This window comes from Barbus barbus, assembly GCF_936440315.1.
Source record: "Barbus barbus genome assembly, chromosome: 15".
Classification (NCBI taxonomy): domain Eukaryota; kingdom Metazoa; phylum Chordata; class Actinopteri; order Cypriniformes; family Cyprinidae; genus Barbus; species Barbus barbus.
In genome coordinates this window covers 3,033,465-3,048,746 of record NC_136743.1, presented here as the reverse complement: position 1 = coordinate 3,048,746, position 15,282 = coordinate 3,033,465, and the positions used below count along the sequence as shown (strand labels likewise).

Here is a 15,282-nt window from a genome sequence, read left to right as displayed (position 1 = left end):
AATGCTCCTTTTATTTATTTATTTGAATTTTTTAACGAGTGAAATGCATTCACTTTGTGCTTATCCCATGTCGTAAATTAGTTTTTGTATGAGGATTTATATCATTATTATTATTATTTCTCTCTCTCTCTGGGAGGGGGCTGACGCTGCGCACTGTGACGTCACCCTTTCCGTCCGACGCTGCAGCGAGCGCGAGCGCGAATGTTCTGGGAGAGGCGCGAGGAGAAGGAGAAGAAGGTATTTGACGAGCGCGACCCAATTCTGTTATTTCGAGCGCATAAAATGTGTTTGATTCCAGGTTCGCTGGTTTAGAACGCCGTTGTCGCGCTTTCGGAGGTTGTTATTGTTGTGGCGCAGTTGGTTATTTACATGATGTAGGAAAAAGGGAGTTGGCGCATGCGCAGGAGATGGGCTGGTATTATGTTGCAGAACGAGCTCGAATCACAAGAGAGAACATTGGTCTGTGTGTGTGTGTGTGTGTGTGTGTGTGTGTGTGTGTGTGTGTCTAGCCAGCGCCCATCCCCCTCTCACACACACACACACGTGCACACATATGCATAGCCCAGCTAGAGTCAGTTGCATGAAATGAAATGTTCTGGTCTGAAAAAGTGATCATAACATGAATAAACACTGTAACTATCTTGTGTAGAACTGGGTTATGGTTTGAACCATAAAAACAAAGTACCATACAGTGTTGTGATATTACATTTGTACAATTGCATAAGCATGTAAATAGTGTGTTTGGCAGCTGCATGCTGTTTGTGTCTTAACTCAGCTAACATGATTTAGGCTAATCAAACTATAACTCCTATATTATGATTTATGATGTAATATTATGTGTATCCAAGACACTGTAAAAGTGGTGACCTGCAATTTTTTTTTTTACCTCCAAGAGCAATTTCGACTTATTTTAACCCATAAATTTGTTTGTTGGTATAAATGAATGCATTTAGGTTGATTCAGTGATAATAATCAATCGTTTTGTCTTAATAAAACCAGTTAACAATGTTTTTTCAATACTGTATTTTCCTCTGGTTGTAAATAGGAATCTAATGACTTTCCTGGTTAAAAGTGAAAGTAAATCAAAGACATGCACTGATAGACCGTCACACCATAGGACACATTGATACGTCAACTACCCATTTATATATATATACACACACACACATACATGCATACATATTTATAAATCCTGCATCTGCCACTGTCAGTGAGGTTATGCTGTATGGATGGCAAAATGTATTTTTAAAGCATTGATTGTTTCACAAAGTAATGGAAAACTACACTGTATGTGCTTGTTATGTTTTGTTATAAAATTGCAAAAGTATATTTGGGATGGAGGCCTTCGTCTTGTTTACATGCACAAGATTATTCCTAAATTAATTAGAATTTGGTCATATTTTGATGAATATGCCACAACCCCAATATTCAAAGACATCTGACATATTCATTTTTTATCAATTGTCTATTAATGAAAATAACTAAACATAAATCAATAAACATATGGGTTAAAGCATTTAATTAAAAAGTTATTTATTGCTGTGCTGCTGTCAGTGACAAGAATGTGAATTGAGGTGAAATTATTACTCTAGTCTACATAATTTCTAAAAATGAGGCATATTATAATAACTGTTGAAATTATCTCCAGTACTGTTGCAGTAAATGTGTTCAACTTTGTTTTCTCATAACATGCTGATTATTGTGTTCAGAAATGTTCCACTAGCTGTGGAGCATTAAAAACTACTTGTTTGAAATATATATATATATATAAAAAAAGAAAATTATTTTCATGCAAACATGGATTTTGTATCACACACACACACTCAAAAAAATAAAAGTTTAAGGAATAGTTCACCCAAAAATTATAATTTGCAGAAATTTTACTCAGGCCATCCAAAATGTAGATGAGTTTGTTTCTTCATCAGATTTGGAGAAATGTAGCATTGCATCACTTGCTCAGCAATGGATCATCTGCAGTGAATGGGTGCCGTCAGAATGAGAGTCCAAACAGCTGATAAAAACATCACAATAATCCACTACCAATTACCATTTTGTGAATCCTGAAGCTGCACTTTTGTAAGAATCAAATCCATCATTAAGACATTTCAACTTCAAACAGTCGCTTCCAGTCCTCTGTGTGATATTTCTTTCTCCAGTGACACAGTCATCTTTTCAGGAGAGAAATCGGCATAGATCGAGCACTGTTTACAGCCAAAAGAGTTCTAAACAAATATGTTGGTGGATCTTGATGTGAGAGGACAACGGGAGATTTTCACTAGAGGAAGCGTTATGGATTTTGGCCAAAAGCAACATTTTAAAGTTAAAAACATCTTGATGGATGTGTTTCTTAGAAACACGCAGCTTTTCATTTTACTAGACATTAACTGATGGAGTGGAGTGGTGTGATGTTTTTATCAGCTGTTTGGACTCTCATTCTGACGGCACCCATTCACTGCACAGGATCCATTGGTGAGCAAATTATGTAATGACACATTTCTTCAAATCTTATGAATGTTCATTTTAGGGTGAACTATTCCTTTAATCTGCATGGTTCATTTTTAATAATTAAAAAAAAAAAAAAAAGTCACACTGGTCTATTGGGTATAATTAATGATAATATTTTATTTACATAGACAACATCTCTGACGTTTACAAGGGCTCTAGATCATGGAGGTCCGTTTACAGATCAGGTCTCACACCAACGCCTGGTCCAGGAGGAGGTTCTGTCAGTGAGGTTAAACCTCCAGCAGGTTCACATGAAAAACGCCCGCTCCTGATGGAAGTGAAATCATTACAATCAATTAAAACATTCTTAGCGAGCCAAATGATTCATTAGCCACCCACATCATGTACTTATTTAATTAGACCTCTAGTTGCCTCATATTATCTTCACAAGTGAAATAAATAATAGGGGCGTCTCTGAGAACTGCAAGCTGAGCTAACCATCGTCCTCTTACAACTAACAACTGAACCTTCATCTGATTGTCAATCCTTTTAGTAAGCTTGCATCTGTGAATGTCCCAAACACTCCCATGATGTCACAACCAAACTATACTTGACTCAGAACCAGATAATCAAATCAATTGGCTTGGCACAATTTCTGAAAAAGAATTAAATCTATTCACAAATAAGGTGAGTTGCCTTCACATACAATTCCCACTGCTGCGCTTGAAAGTCTAATATAATGGATTGAAGTATGCATGCATATTTATATTTATATATGAATATGCACTATTGTCTGCCATGATAGGACACATCATTATATGTAATAGCAAGGATCCATTAAATTGATCAAAAGTGACAGTAAAAGAATTTCTAATGTTAAAAAAAAAATCCTATTTTAAATAAATGCAGTTCATTGAGCCCCACTAATTAAGCATATCAGTATATGATTTCTGAAGGATCATGTGACACTGAAGACTGGAGTAATGGTGCTGGAAATTCAGCTTTGATCACAGGAATAAATTACATTTTAAAAGATATTTGGATTTACAATTGTTTAAAATATACAGTTATTTAAAATTGTAATCATCTTCCACAATATTACTGTTTTTACAGTTTTTTTCCATCAAATACATACAGTATTAGTGAGACTTAATATTTATGTATTTACTCTGAAATAATATGATTATAATATTCAGATGAACCATTTCAACCAAACAGCCAAGAAGTAGAATACAATAAAAATCTAGTTTGAAATAATAAAGGTATGTTTTCCATGTTGTTTTTCTTTAAAACACTAGAAAGAATTATGTTTAATAATTTAATTATTTTATATGCACCATCAACAATAAAACAAAGCATTGCATACATGCCAATTTATCACATATTAACTACTGGTGCTGAGTGATGACACCAACAAATCAAATTTTGAATTACTCCACTGTTGAATTTCCATGAATTTGCACCTAAACTTTAAATCAGAGATGCTATAAACTCATATTTGCAGTCTGTGAGACAAGGAAGGTATCTCAGGAAATGCAATGGCCACTTTAAAATCTCTGATGTGGACTCTTTTATTACGATATATCAAGTCATATTAAAAGAAGGGAGATGTGTGTACCTGGGTCCAGGAGAAGGAACTCTGCCTGCCTTCAGTTCATCAATAATCTGCTCAATGTCTGACTGTTTAAGATCCTCCTACAAACCAAACCAGAAAGAAAGGAAACAGTCTTGTTAATGCAGGATTAATTGATTATAGTATACCCTATTCTATAAGCTCAAGCATCAACTTTACTATGGTGAACTCAGAGAAAACGTAAACATAAAGCTTGTTTTCAGATCCACTGAGATCTTCCTAATAGGCGATTAAAATTCTTTAAACCAAACATTACTTGCAAGCATTAACCGCTACAGATGTTCTGCTGCCTGTAAGACCTTCTGTGACTCACTTTCTGAAAATCTTAGTGACACTAAATGCAAGTAATTGGTAAACATGAGTGATCTCTAGCCAGACCGTAGCTATCTCATTATCTGGCAGCAGCAAGGTCATGTAGATGTGATCTCTAGGTTCCTCGAGCTTCCTCCAGAAGAATGCATCAAAGGATAAGCTCACCAAACGCCGTAACGGATGATTAGCTGTCAGAACGAGACCTGCTAACCCATTTCAGGAGGGTGAATCACGCATTTCTATTTAACTGTGAGAGGCCACGGCTAATTGCATCATTACCCCAGCAGGTCATACAGGGTTTCACTTAACAAGCTTAAACGGAGACGTACACAACCCATGGAATATTCCCCACCGATACAGACTCAGATCTAAATAGTCAATTAATCTTTATTTAAACAGTACATGAAGTGACTTATATAAGCAATCTTTCCTCTAGCTAGAAATCCAATGATAGTGTTTCTTATTTTTGACAATTAAAACAAAGAATACAAAAAAATAGCAATATGCACCATCAATATTATATTAGTAACATTATTATTATTATTGGACTGTGTATAATAATAATTAGTAGCAGTAGTAGTAATACAATACATATTTACTTCTTTTGTTGTATGTCTGCATTCTTTTTTAATAAATTATACAATTTAAATAAGAATAGAAAATTCTATGCACTATCAATATATTATTAATAGTAATAATAATGATTATTTTGTTTGTACATTATGCATTTGGTGCTTTTTGACAATTAAAATAAGTTACAATGCAACAAAAAAAACAATGCACTATAAATTATATTATTTTTGATTGTGTATAATAATAATTAGTACTATTATTTATACAATTACATTTATGCAAAGCTCTTTTGTTTGTACATTATGCATTCTTAGCTTTATGACAATTATATTACAATACAATAAAAAAACATGTACTATCATTATTATTTTTAGATGATGTTTTATAATAATTAGTATTTTTTTGTATAAGCATATTTAGTTCTTTTGTTGTGCATTTGCCTTTTTAGACAAATTTGACAATTAAACATTAGAATGCAACAAAAACCATATGCACTATCAATATTATATTATTATTTCATTGGGTAATACTAATAGTAACAGTAATAATTAGCATTGTTATTTGTACTAGTATATTAAGTTCTTTTGTTTGTGTGTTCTGCATTCCTTTTTGACTTTAAAATAAATTACAATACAACAAAAACAACATGCACTATATGCAATATTTTTAAACGATGATGTATAATAACTATTAGTAGTAGTATTTGTACAATAGTATGCAAAGTTAATTTGTTTGAACGTTCTCCAATCATCTAGACTGTCGGATTGATTATCAGCCAATCAGAAAATAATTCTTGTTACCTCTTTAAACCAGATAGGACCACATGAACACATCCTGTATAGTGTCCTTTACCCTTGTTAAGGCCACTCTGAGCACAGGCACAAACACTGCTCATCTTGACTTCGTAACAGAGAAACTGCCTCCCCTAGAGGAGACATAAAACTAGCTGCCGCTCATCAACATACATTCGCAACGAGACTCTGATCATACTCACGTAATAGTTATCGTTGATTTGGACCATTGGTGCGTTCACACAAGCCCCGAGACATTCGACTTCCGTTAGCGTGAATAATTTATCTGCTGTGGTCTCGCCGACTTTGATACCTGACAGGAGAGATCATTTCTGGGTTAGACAATTAAACAGAGCCATTACTTACGTGTTAATTAAAATAAACATTAAATAAAATCGAATCAAATATATAAAAAAAAAATTTACAAAATGATGTGTGTTTTATTATTCTTTTATATTTTTATTACATCAAATTATATATTACTAGGGATGGGCGATAGGACCAAAATCGTATATCACGATATGACTAATTTTATATCACGATAACGATATATATCACGATATAGTACAAAAAAAAAAAGGTTATATTAAAATCTTTGATACCATAGAATTTTCATAATCCTTGTCACCAATGTCAATATCAAACTTATACAAGCCTAAAAAGAGACAAAAAACAAGCTCAATGAAGATAAATAAACAATCAGTGATGAAATAAGGATAAGAAGCTAACTGCAAGCAATAGGACAAAAAAATAGTCTTCACTGTGTTAATTCTATCTATCTACATTTATGCATTTAGCAGATGCTTTTATCCAAAGCGACTTACATTGCTTTCAAGTTACAGTTTTTTTTTTTTTTACATTTTATCAGCTATTGCTTTCCTGGGGAATCGAACCCATGATCTTGGCGTTGCTAGCGCCATGCTCTACTATATGAGCTATCTATCTATCTATCTATCTATCTATCTATCTATCTATCTATCCATGATAGATATAATTAACACGGGTATTATTTTTTTAATTATTAAAGTTACAAAAGTGATTTAGTCGAGCAGTGAGAGATTTTCTGGTTCATGATTAATATGAATGGCAGACAGAACAAATATTGGACAGCTTCCCCTTTAAGACCGAAGTCTGGATCCAATATACGGTCACATATGCGTTTTCTCTTTCAGCTGTTTACTCTCTCTTAAGACCTAAATTGCTGTGTTTATGAGGATACTTGCAAAGATGGGGATTCTGACGCATATATGTGCGTTTATGTAATCGTTAAAAGCCAATAAAGCAGCAAAAACAAAAAAAAAACGCGGTCCTCTCACAGAAACGGAGATGGCGCACGCATTATAGCTCTGTTGTTTGTGTTTCAACGGCTTAAAATCGGTTGTTTTAAAACTGCAGCGCTTAAAAACACGTGTCCATGCTACAGATGTAGTCCCTCGTTTAGGAAGGAGGTCCTCGTTTTGTTCTGGTTGTTCTGTCTCCCCTTCACGCGTGTAAAGGTCACAATCATCCAACTGATGAAAAATTATTACCGTAAACAATGTATTTTGCGACACCATGAAATAAATGATAGAACATAATATGAATCGATAGACTTTATTTCGTCCATCTGATATATCTCGTCATATCGCATAGCCCTATTTATTACTTATATATTATTGAAAAATGAATAACTATAATGAATGAATAATGAAAACTAACAAAGATGGGTAAATACTATTTAAACATTTAAAACAAAACAATAATAATAAAAATGACGAAAATGCACAACTAAATGACTTAAAATTAATTGAAAACAGAAAATGTAAAAATTTTACAATTTAAAAGATTAACTTATAACCATAATTTATATGCTGTTGTCATACCTGATATGCATAGTCATTACTTAGGATGACATTAAATAAATTAAAATATAAAAAAGTTAACTTTTCTATTATTATGCATATAATTACATAATTATTTTATATTTTTATTGCATCAAATTCTATATTATATTATTTCAGCTAGTGGCCAAGGCATCATTTCTCATTCTCATAATTTTTAGTTTGAAGAAAATAATTCAAATGAAAACTAATAAAGAAGAAAAAATACTATAGACATTTAAAACTATATGTTTACACACATTTGCTTATTATATAACAAATATGAATTAGAATAGTATATCAATGACACTATATGGAACACTAAAGATGATATTTTAAGGAATAATTTGCTAGATAAACAAAAAAAAACGAGGATGAATAAATGATGGCACGGCCTGATTTTGTTTTTACTTCTAAATATGTTTTTTTTTTTAATGTATGAGTATTAGAGTATTACAATCCATTAGTGTATTATTCCAGCATCTTCAAATATTCCAATTTCAGGCCTTGTTTGAGCAGCGTGGCTTTAGTTTGTTTATATAGCGAGTGTGTTTATTGGTGGCGTGCGAGTCGAGATGTCTGTGTGGAGTCCCTGTGGAGAGCTGGAAAAGGTTCTCGCTCACCCAGTTTGTTCTGGATGGCCTCCAGGATGCTGTCGGAGTCGCAGAGCATGCAGGGCGTAGTGGTGCAGATCTGGATGTGGTACTTTCCCACCGGCTGACGGAGGAACATGGTGTAGAAAGTCGCTACTTCATAAACCCTCATTGGAGCAATGCCCAGGATCTCTGCCACCTGCAGGAGAAATCAGAAATCACGTCAGGGAATGCTTTTAGGACCATAGCTTTAAATCAAAAATATGAAAACCAGAATATGTTAATAATAGAAAATAAGAAATTCACTATCACAATTGAAAAACTTATTTTCAAATACTTATGATACTGTATTTTTTGTGCACATGCAATAGCCAACATTCTGTAGAAACTTATATTTGAATAAAAACAGAGCACTATTTGTGAATAAAACTGGACTGTCAAATGCTGAATATCTACAGCAGGTTTGAAAATGGAAATGCATGCCTTATCAAGGTCATGTGTTTCATGAAGGCTGGGTGACTGCTGTGCACTAAATAAGATGTGAACTACACATGAAACTGTGATGCATTTAACAAAGATGATTTATGAATACAAAATCAATACTTTACTATGTCATAATAACAGTATGAAAAAAACACAGATCATATAAATTACAAATAAAACGGTCAGTTTTATTAAAATTTCCACATTTTAACTGTATGATTACTAACAGATTTCCACACAATTTTAACCAATGAATTTCCATGACTGTCCACACAGAGACTGACTGCACTCAGCGTTATTACAGTTAACAAAAAAACTGAAATACATTATTTGAAATTAAATAAGCATTACCTGAAATGAAATATAAAAAATATATATATATATATATATATATATATATATATATATATATATATATATAATTTCAGCTAGTTGCAATGCAACATTTCTCATTTTTGCTGAAACCAAAAGAACTTAAACTAATAAATATAAATTAATAAAATCTATAGAGATATTTAGAAAAACAAACATAAAAAAATTACAAAATCAAAAAAATTACTAAAACTTTAAAAGTTCAAGTAAAAATAGAAAATACAAAAAAAAGTATTCAAAACATTAAACTATAATCCAAACATCTATACTTATATTTATTATACATGTTATTGATTTAATATCTATCCACACTCCCTTGCATAATTTGTATACATCTGTCGATACAATATATTGTCTATTGCGTGTTGTTTTTACATATTTTTATATCACTTGTTGTTGTTTTTTTTTTTATCTGTGTCTTGTCACCTGGAAGTTTCTGTCACCAAGACAAATTCCTTGTGTGTGTGTGTGTGTGTGTGTGTGTGTGCACTTGGCAATATAGCTCTTTCTGATTCTAATAGTATATCAATGACTCTAAAATAACATTGTTAATGGAATAACTCCAATAAATGTATATACACTTTTAAACAACTTAAAATCACTAATAGTTCCAGGTTTTTCAGTGATTGTGGGAACTCTTTATTATTTATAAATCAAAAAAACCTCTCACCCTGTTCATTGCCGAAATAGGGAGCCATCCGTGCTGCCTCTGAGCCAAATCCAGCACAGGAATAGTGGCGGCCGCCTTGTGTCCCGCTGGGTAATTATTTATGATGGCCTCAACTCTCTGTAGTCAAATACATTATACAATAACCACACAGCTATAAGCTTTACTCAACATATCTGAACACAGCAAGGCATATTTGTGACCCTGGACCACAAAGCCAGTCTTCAGTCGCTGGGGTATATTTGTAGCAATAACCAAAAATACATTGTATGGGTCAAAATTATAGATTTTTCTTTTATGACAAAAATCATTAGGATATTATGTAAAGATCATGTTCCATGAAGATATTTTGTAAATTTCCTACAGTAAATATATCAAAACTTCATTTTTGATTAGTAATTTAAATATAAATACAATTTTAAATTTTTATTTTTTCCTTTTTATCTATTTTTTCTGATGAGCTGCTGTGACATGTGAATTTCTCTTTGGGATTAATAAAGTTAATCAATCAATCAATCAATAATATGCAGTGTTAAGAGCTTAATTTGGACAGATTTAAAGGAGATTTTCTCAATATTTAGATTTTTTTGCACCCTCAGATTCCAGATTTTTAAACAGTTGTATCTCAGCCAAATATTGTCCGATCCTAACAAACCATACATCAATGGAAAGATTATTTATTCAGCTTTCAGATATATATATATATATATATATCTCAATTTCGAAAAATGTGCAGTTATAAAATATCAAAATGGCAGCAAAAATGTGATCACATATGATATCAAAAACGATGAGTGCTGAGATTTCCCTCACCTTCGTGTTCTCTGGGGTGAATTCAAATGGAGTCTCTGGGTTGTTGTCCGGTGTGTCTCTGTGCTGGAATAATGAAAAAAGAACAAATGCAACACAAACATCAGCCTTATAATAGTGCGTCCTCCTGTCTTTTACAGATTGTTTTATAGCAGCTTTATAGTATTTAAAAAAAACAGTATTATTGTTGCAAAGTTCTTCAACTATAAAACAAATAGATACAAAGATAAGTGTCATTATCAGCTCAAATCAGTTTTTGATTCAATTCAATAGTGTTGTAATTGAGCTCAAGATTGCATTGCCAATTATGAAACAAATTCAGCAATAAAGCAACTCCACATAAGACAGTGTAATTATTTTAGCTCAATTTAATTCAGTTGTTCTCATCAGTGTGCACATCATTACAAAAACTGTAATAAACATGAAAGTCGAGTCTCACCACAAAGAGTCCTCCTGCTCCAGCTCGAGCTGATGTCTGGTGCAAACTGCGGACCTGCCTCGCCTGCAGAAGAAATGCATCAAGTGTAAAACAGAACAGAAAGCGAACTACTTTTTTTTTTTTGGTGCAAACTGCTAACAAATACATCCTTTTTTTGTATATTGTATGTACTGACCAAATATGCAATATAATATCTTGTGCACTAAGTATGCAGCGCTTATGGCCTATAATGCTTTCTATTTTGTGAATGCACTGTATAGTGTATACTGCAATAGATAGACATACATATAATTAACTTATATATTGATTACTCGACCTGTGTGGGCGAATACACACAACTTCTAAAAAAAATAACATATTTGTAAGATAAATTATTCAAATACATCGCAGTTTTAAAGTGTTTAATTAACACAAAAGGTTTATTTCATATCTTAATGACATATAAACACAGCCAGGCCTGATTATTAGCTGTTAGCGCATTAGCTTCTTGTCCTTGCATAGATGTCAACGCCTCTTTAAATGATGATTCATATGCAATTCCTTCAACCACCTCAAGAATAATCCGATAACAGCATATATAAAATAAACCTACCGCATAAAACACGGCAGAGCGCAGAGTTGAAGATAGAAACATCTTTTCAATGCGCTCGGTCACACTAAACACAAGCAATGACGGACATCAAGTAATGCGAGCTCGATTGAGCGGGTCTGGTTACGCAAGGGACGCTCAAAGCGCTGAGTCTGAATAATGGATCACCGAGCGGCAGATGCACATCGTGCTCTTGACATGCCATGATAAAAATAACACAATCGGCATGCTGCATGCACACTTGTAGAACTTTAGCTTAAATGCTAAAATGGCTTATAATGCAAGACTGTTACTAAAATGTGAGCCAGTATTGTTCTGCTTAACATCTGGGGTTTATTTCAAATGAATATAAATGGACAATTTTTGTGTTCTTTCCAAATGCAATAGCAGAGAATCAATATAATATAAGGTACAAGATTAGAAGTAGTATTTTGTGTATATGCTCAAATTTTTGGTCTAGTAGAAATTCGTTTGTTTTGAAAGTTTTGCAAACGAGATTTGCTGGCTATTTTTCCAGGAAATTACAGCCTGGGCATAAATTCATGAGTGAATCCAGAGTTATGATAGAGGGAGGATGAGTCTATCAATCTATCCATCTATCTTAGCTTGTTGTCATGACTAGTGTTACTATTATCATAATAATACTAGTGTTACTATTATCATAATATTATTATCAGGTCCATGTTTCAGGAGGTAGGAGGGGGAACCCACTGAAAGGTGACCCATACTCGGAATTCGTGCTCTGCATTTAACCCATCCAACGTGCACACACACAGCAGTGAACATACACACAGTGAACACACACCCGGAGCAGTGGGCAGCCATTTATGCTGCGGCGCCCGGGGAGCAGTTGGGGGTTCGGTGCCTTGCTCAAGGGCACCTCAGTCGTGGTATTGAAGGTGGAGAGAGCGCTGGACATTCACTCCCCCCACCTACAATCCCTGCCGGCCCGAGACTCGAACCCGCAACCTTTGGATTACGAGTCCGACTCTCTAACCATTAGGCCACGACTTCCCCCACAATGGGGGGTGGTCCATGTTTTCAGGAGGTAGGGGTTTGCATGGGGTCTCAGAGGGGGGCGGGGTGATTTGAGTTCAGGGCTCTCACAGCCTGGGGGAAAAAAGCTGTTGAGCAGTCTGGCGGAGCGGGCTCTGATGCTCCGGTACCGTCTTCCTGATGGTAGGAGCTGGAAGAGACTGTGGGAGGGATGGGTGGAGTCCTTCACGATGCTGTTGGTTTTGCTGGAGCATCGTGTAAGGAAAATGTCCAGGATGGAGGGGAGAGGGGCACCGATGATCTTTGCAGCTGTGTTCACTGTCCGCTGGAGGGTCTTGCAGTCAGCAGCACTGCAGTTTCCGTACCAGACAGTGATGCAGCTCAAGATTCAAGATCAAGATTCAAGATTTTTATTCGTCACATACACAATTATACAGAGTATAACCAGCAGTGAAATGTAAGTCAGGTCCACTCCAAGGACAGTGCAATTGTATAGACAAATATTAAGAAAAAGAAAAGTAGAAAAAATAAAATAAAAAGAATAAAATAAAAGATAAAAAACTTTTTTACAGTCCCTTATGTCCCGTTGGAAACTAATCCTGGCTCTAAAATCGTCCATCTTATTCTCCAAGGATTGGACATTTGCGAGCAGAATGCTTGGAAGAGGAGGACCGTGAGTCTTTTTCCTGAGTCTGAGTCTATCTCGAATCCCAGCGCGTTTCCCGTGGTGTTTCTTGATCCTTCGCCTCGGGGGGTTATTGTTCATCTCTGCGTTCCGAAGAATCTCCAGAGGCCATGCTGGATTCCTGGATAAAGTGTCCTGAAACAGGTTGGTGTAGCGGTTTCCAATGTCCAAAAGTGTTTCTTTGTTATAGGTGATCAGTGCCGACATGAGATGTGTAAAAAGAGAAAGTAAAACTAAGTAAAAAAGTAGATAAAAACACAATCTTAGCGGAGCGACCTGGACGGCGTCCGAACAAAGCGGCGCCATCTTGAAGATTCAGCACACTCTCAATGGTGCCTCTGTAGAATGTGGTGAGGATGGATGGAGGGAGACTTGCTCTTTTCAGCCGGCGAAGAAAGTGTAGGCGCTGTTGTGCCTTTTTGGAGAGTGACATGGTGTTGGTGGTCCAGGTGAGATCCTCTGTGATGTGCACCCCCAGAAATTTAGTGCTGCTGACTCTCTCCACAGTCGAGCTGTCGATGATCAGTGGGGGGTGGTCAACGGAGTTTCTTCTGAAGTCCATCACAACCTCCTTTGTCTTCTCCACATTGAGGGACAGATAGTTAGTGCCACACCATTCAGCCAGCTGTGCCACTTCCTCTCTGTAGTGCGTTTCATCGTTGTTGCTGATGAGACCTATCACTGTTGTGTCATCAGCAAACTTGATGATGTGGTTGGAGCTGAACTTGGCAGTGCAGTCGTGGGTCAGCAGTGTGAAGAGCAGCGGGCTGAGCACACAGCCTTGTGGGGCACCTGTGCTCAGTGTGGTAGAGCTCGAGTTGTTGTGGCCGACACGGACTGATTGAGGTCTTCCAGTTAGAAAGTCCAGGATCCAATTACACAGGGAATTGTTAAGGCCCAGCAGGTTTAGTTTATTTATGAGCTGTTGTGGGATTATTGTGTTGAATGCCGAGCTGAAGTAAATGAACAGCATTCTAACGCAGGAGTCTTTATTTTCTAGGTGGGTAAGAGCCAGGTGGAGGAAATTGCATCGTCCGTAGAGCGGTTTGGACGGTATGCAAACTGGAGCGGGTCGAGTGTGTTGGGGAGGCTGGTTTTGATGTTGTGCATGACTAGCCTCTCAAAGCACTTCATCATGATTGGAGTCAGTGCTATGGGACGGTAGTCATTTAGATAGGACACAGGTGATTTCTTTGGTACCGGTATGATTGTTGTGGATTTGAGACATGTGGGGACGACTGCCTGGCTCAGCGAGGTGTTGAAGATATCTGTTAGGACATCTGTCAGCTGTGCAGCACAGTCTCTCAGAACACGGCCAGGTATGTTGTCAGGACCCGCAGCCTTGCGTGGGTTAATCCTAGGGTCTTCCTTACGTCGGCTGGAGAAAGACAGAGCGCCCGGTCGTTGGGAGGTGTGGGCAGTTTTTGTGCAAGTGTGTCATTCTGCATTTTAAACCGTGAATAAAAGTGGTTGAGTGCATCGGGGAGGGATGTGTCCTCATCACAGGCCTGTGGCGGGGGCTTGTAGTCAGTGATGGTCTGAATGGCTTGCCACAGGCTCCATGTGTCTCTGCTGTTTGTGAAGTGGTTGTTGATTTTTTGAGCATATGACCGTTTTGCATTTTTGATGCCACAGGACAGACTGGCTCTTGCTGTTTTGAGGGCTGCTTTATCTCCTGACCTGAATACTTCATCTCTGGTCTTTAGCAGACCACGAACCTCTGCTGTCATCCATGGCTTCTGGTTTGCATGTGTGGTGATGGTATTGGTGACAGTCACATCATCAGTGCACTTTTTGATGTAAGCAGTCACAGTTTCAGTGCACTCATGCAGGTCTGTGTGGTTGTTGTAGGTAGCTGCCTCTTTAAACATGTTCCAGTCTGTGCACTGAAAGCAGTCCTGTGGTGGCATTGTCTGGCCATACTGTGATCTGCTTTTGAACCGGTTTGGCGAGTTTGAGAAGTGGTCTATATGCTGGGATTAGCATAACAGTGATGTGGTCTGAGTATCCGAGGTGGTGGCGGGGTACAGCCTTG

The 15,282-nt window shown here is 36.3% G+C and overlaps 1 protein-coding gene across 1 annotated transcript; it reads right to left on the bottom strand.

The window, feature by feature from the left end:
- Positions 1–2,599: 2,599 nt before the first annotated feature.
- LOC306881322 (NADH dehydrogenase [ubiquinone] flavoprotein 2, mitochondrial-like) lies at positions 2,600–11,688 on the bottom strand. The gene is made up of 8 exons (XM_079435353.1): positions 11,570–11,688; positions 10,978–11,040; positions 10,542–10,604; positions 9,732–9,848; positions 8,237–8,405; positions 5,958–6,067; positions 4,064–4,140; positions 2,600–2,773 (listed from the first exon to the last, which is right to left on the bottom strand). Exons 1-8 carry the CDS (start codon positions 11,609–11,611, stop codon positions 2,680–2,682), a joined length of 735 nt encoding a protein of 244 aa, XP_079291479.1. The 5' UTR covers positions 11,612–11,688; the 3' UTR covers positions 2,600–2,679.
- Positions 11,689–15,282: the final 3,594 nt, after the last annotated feature.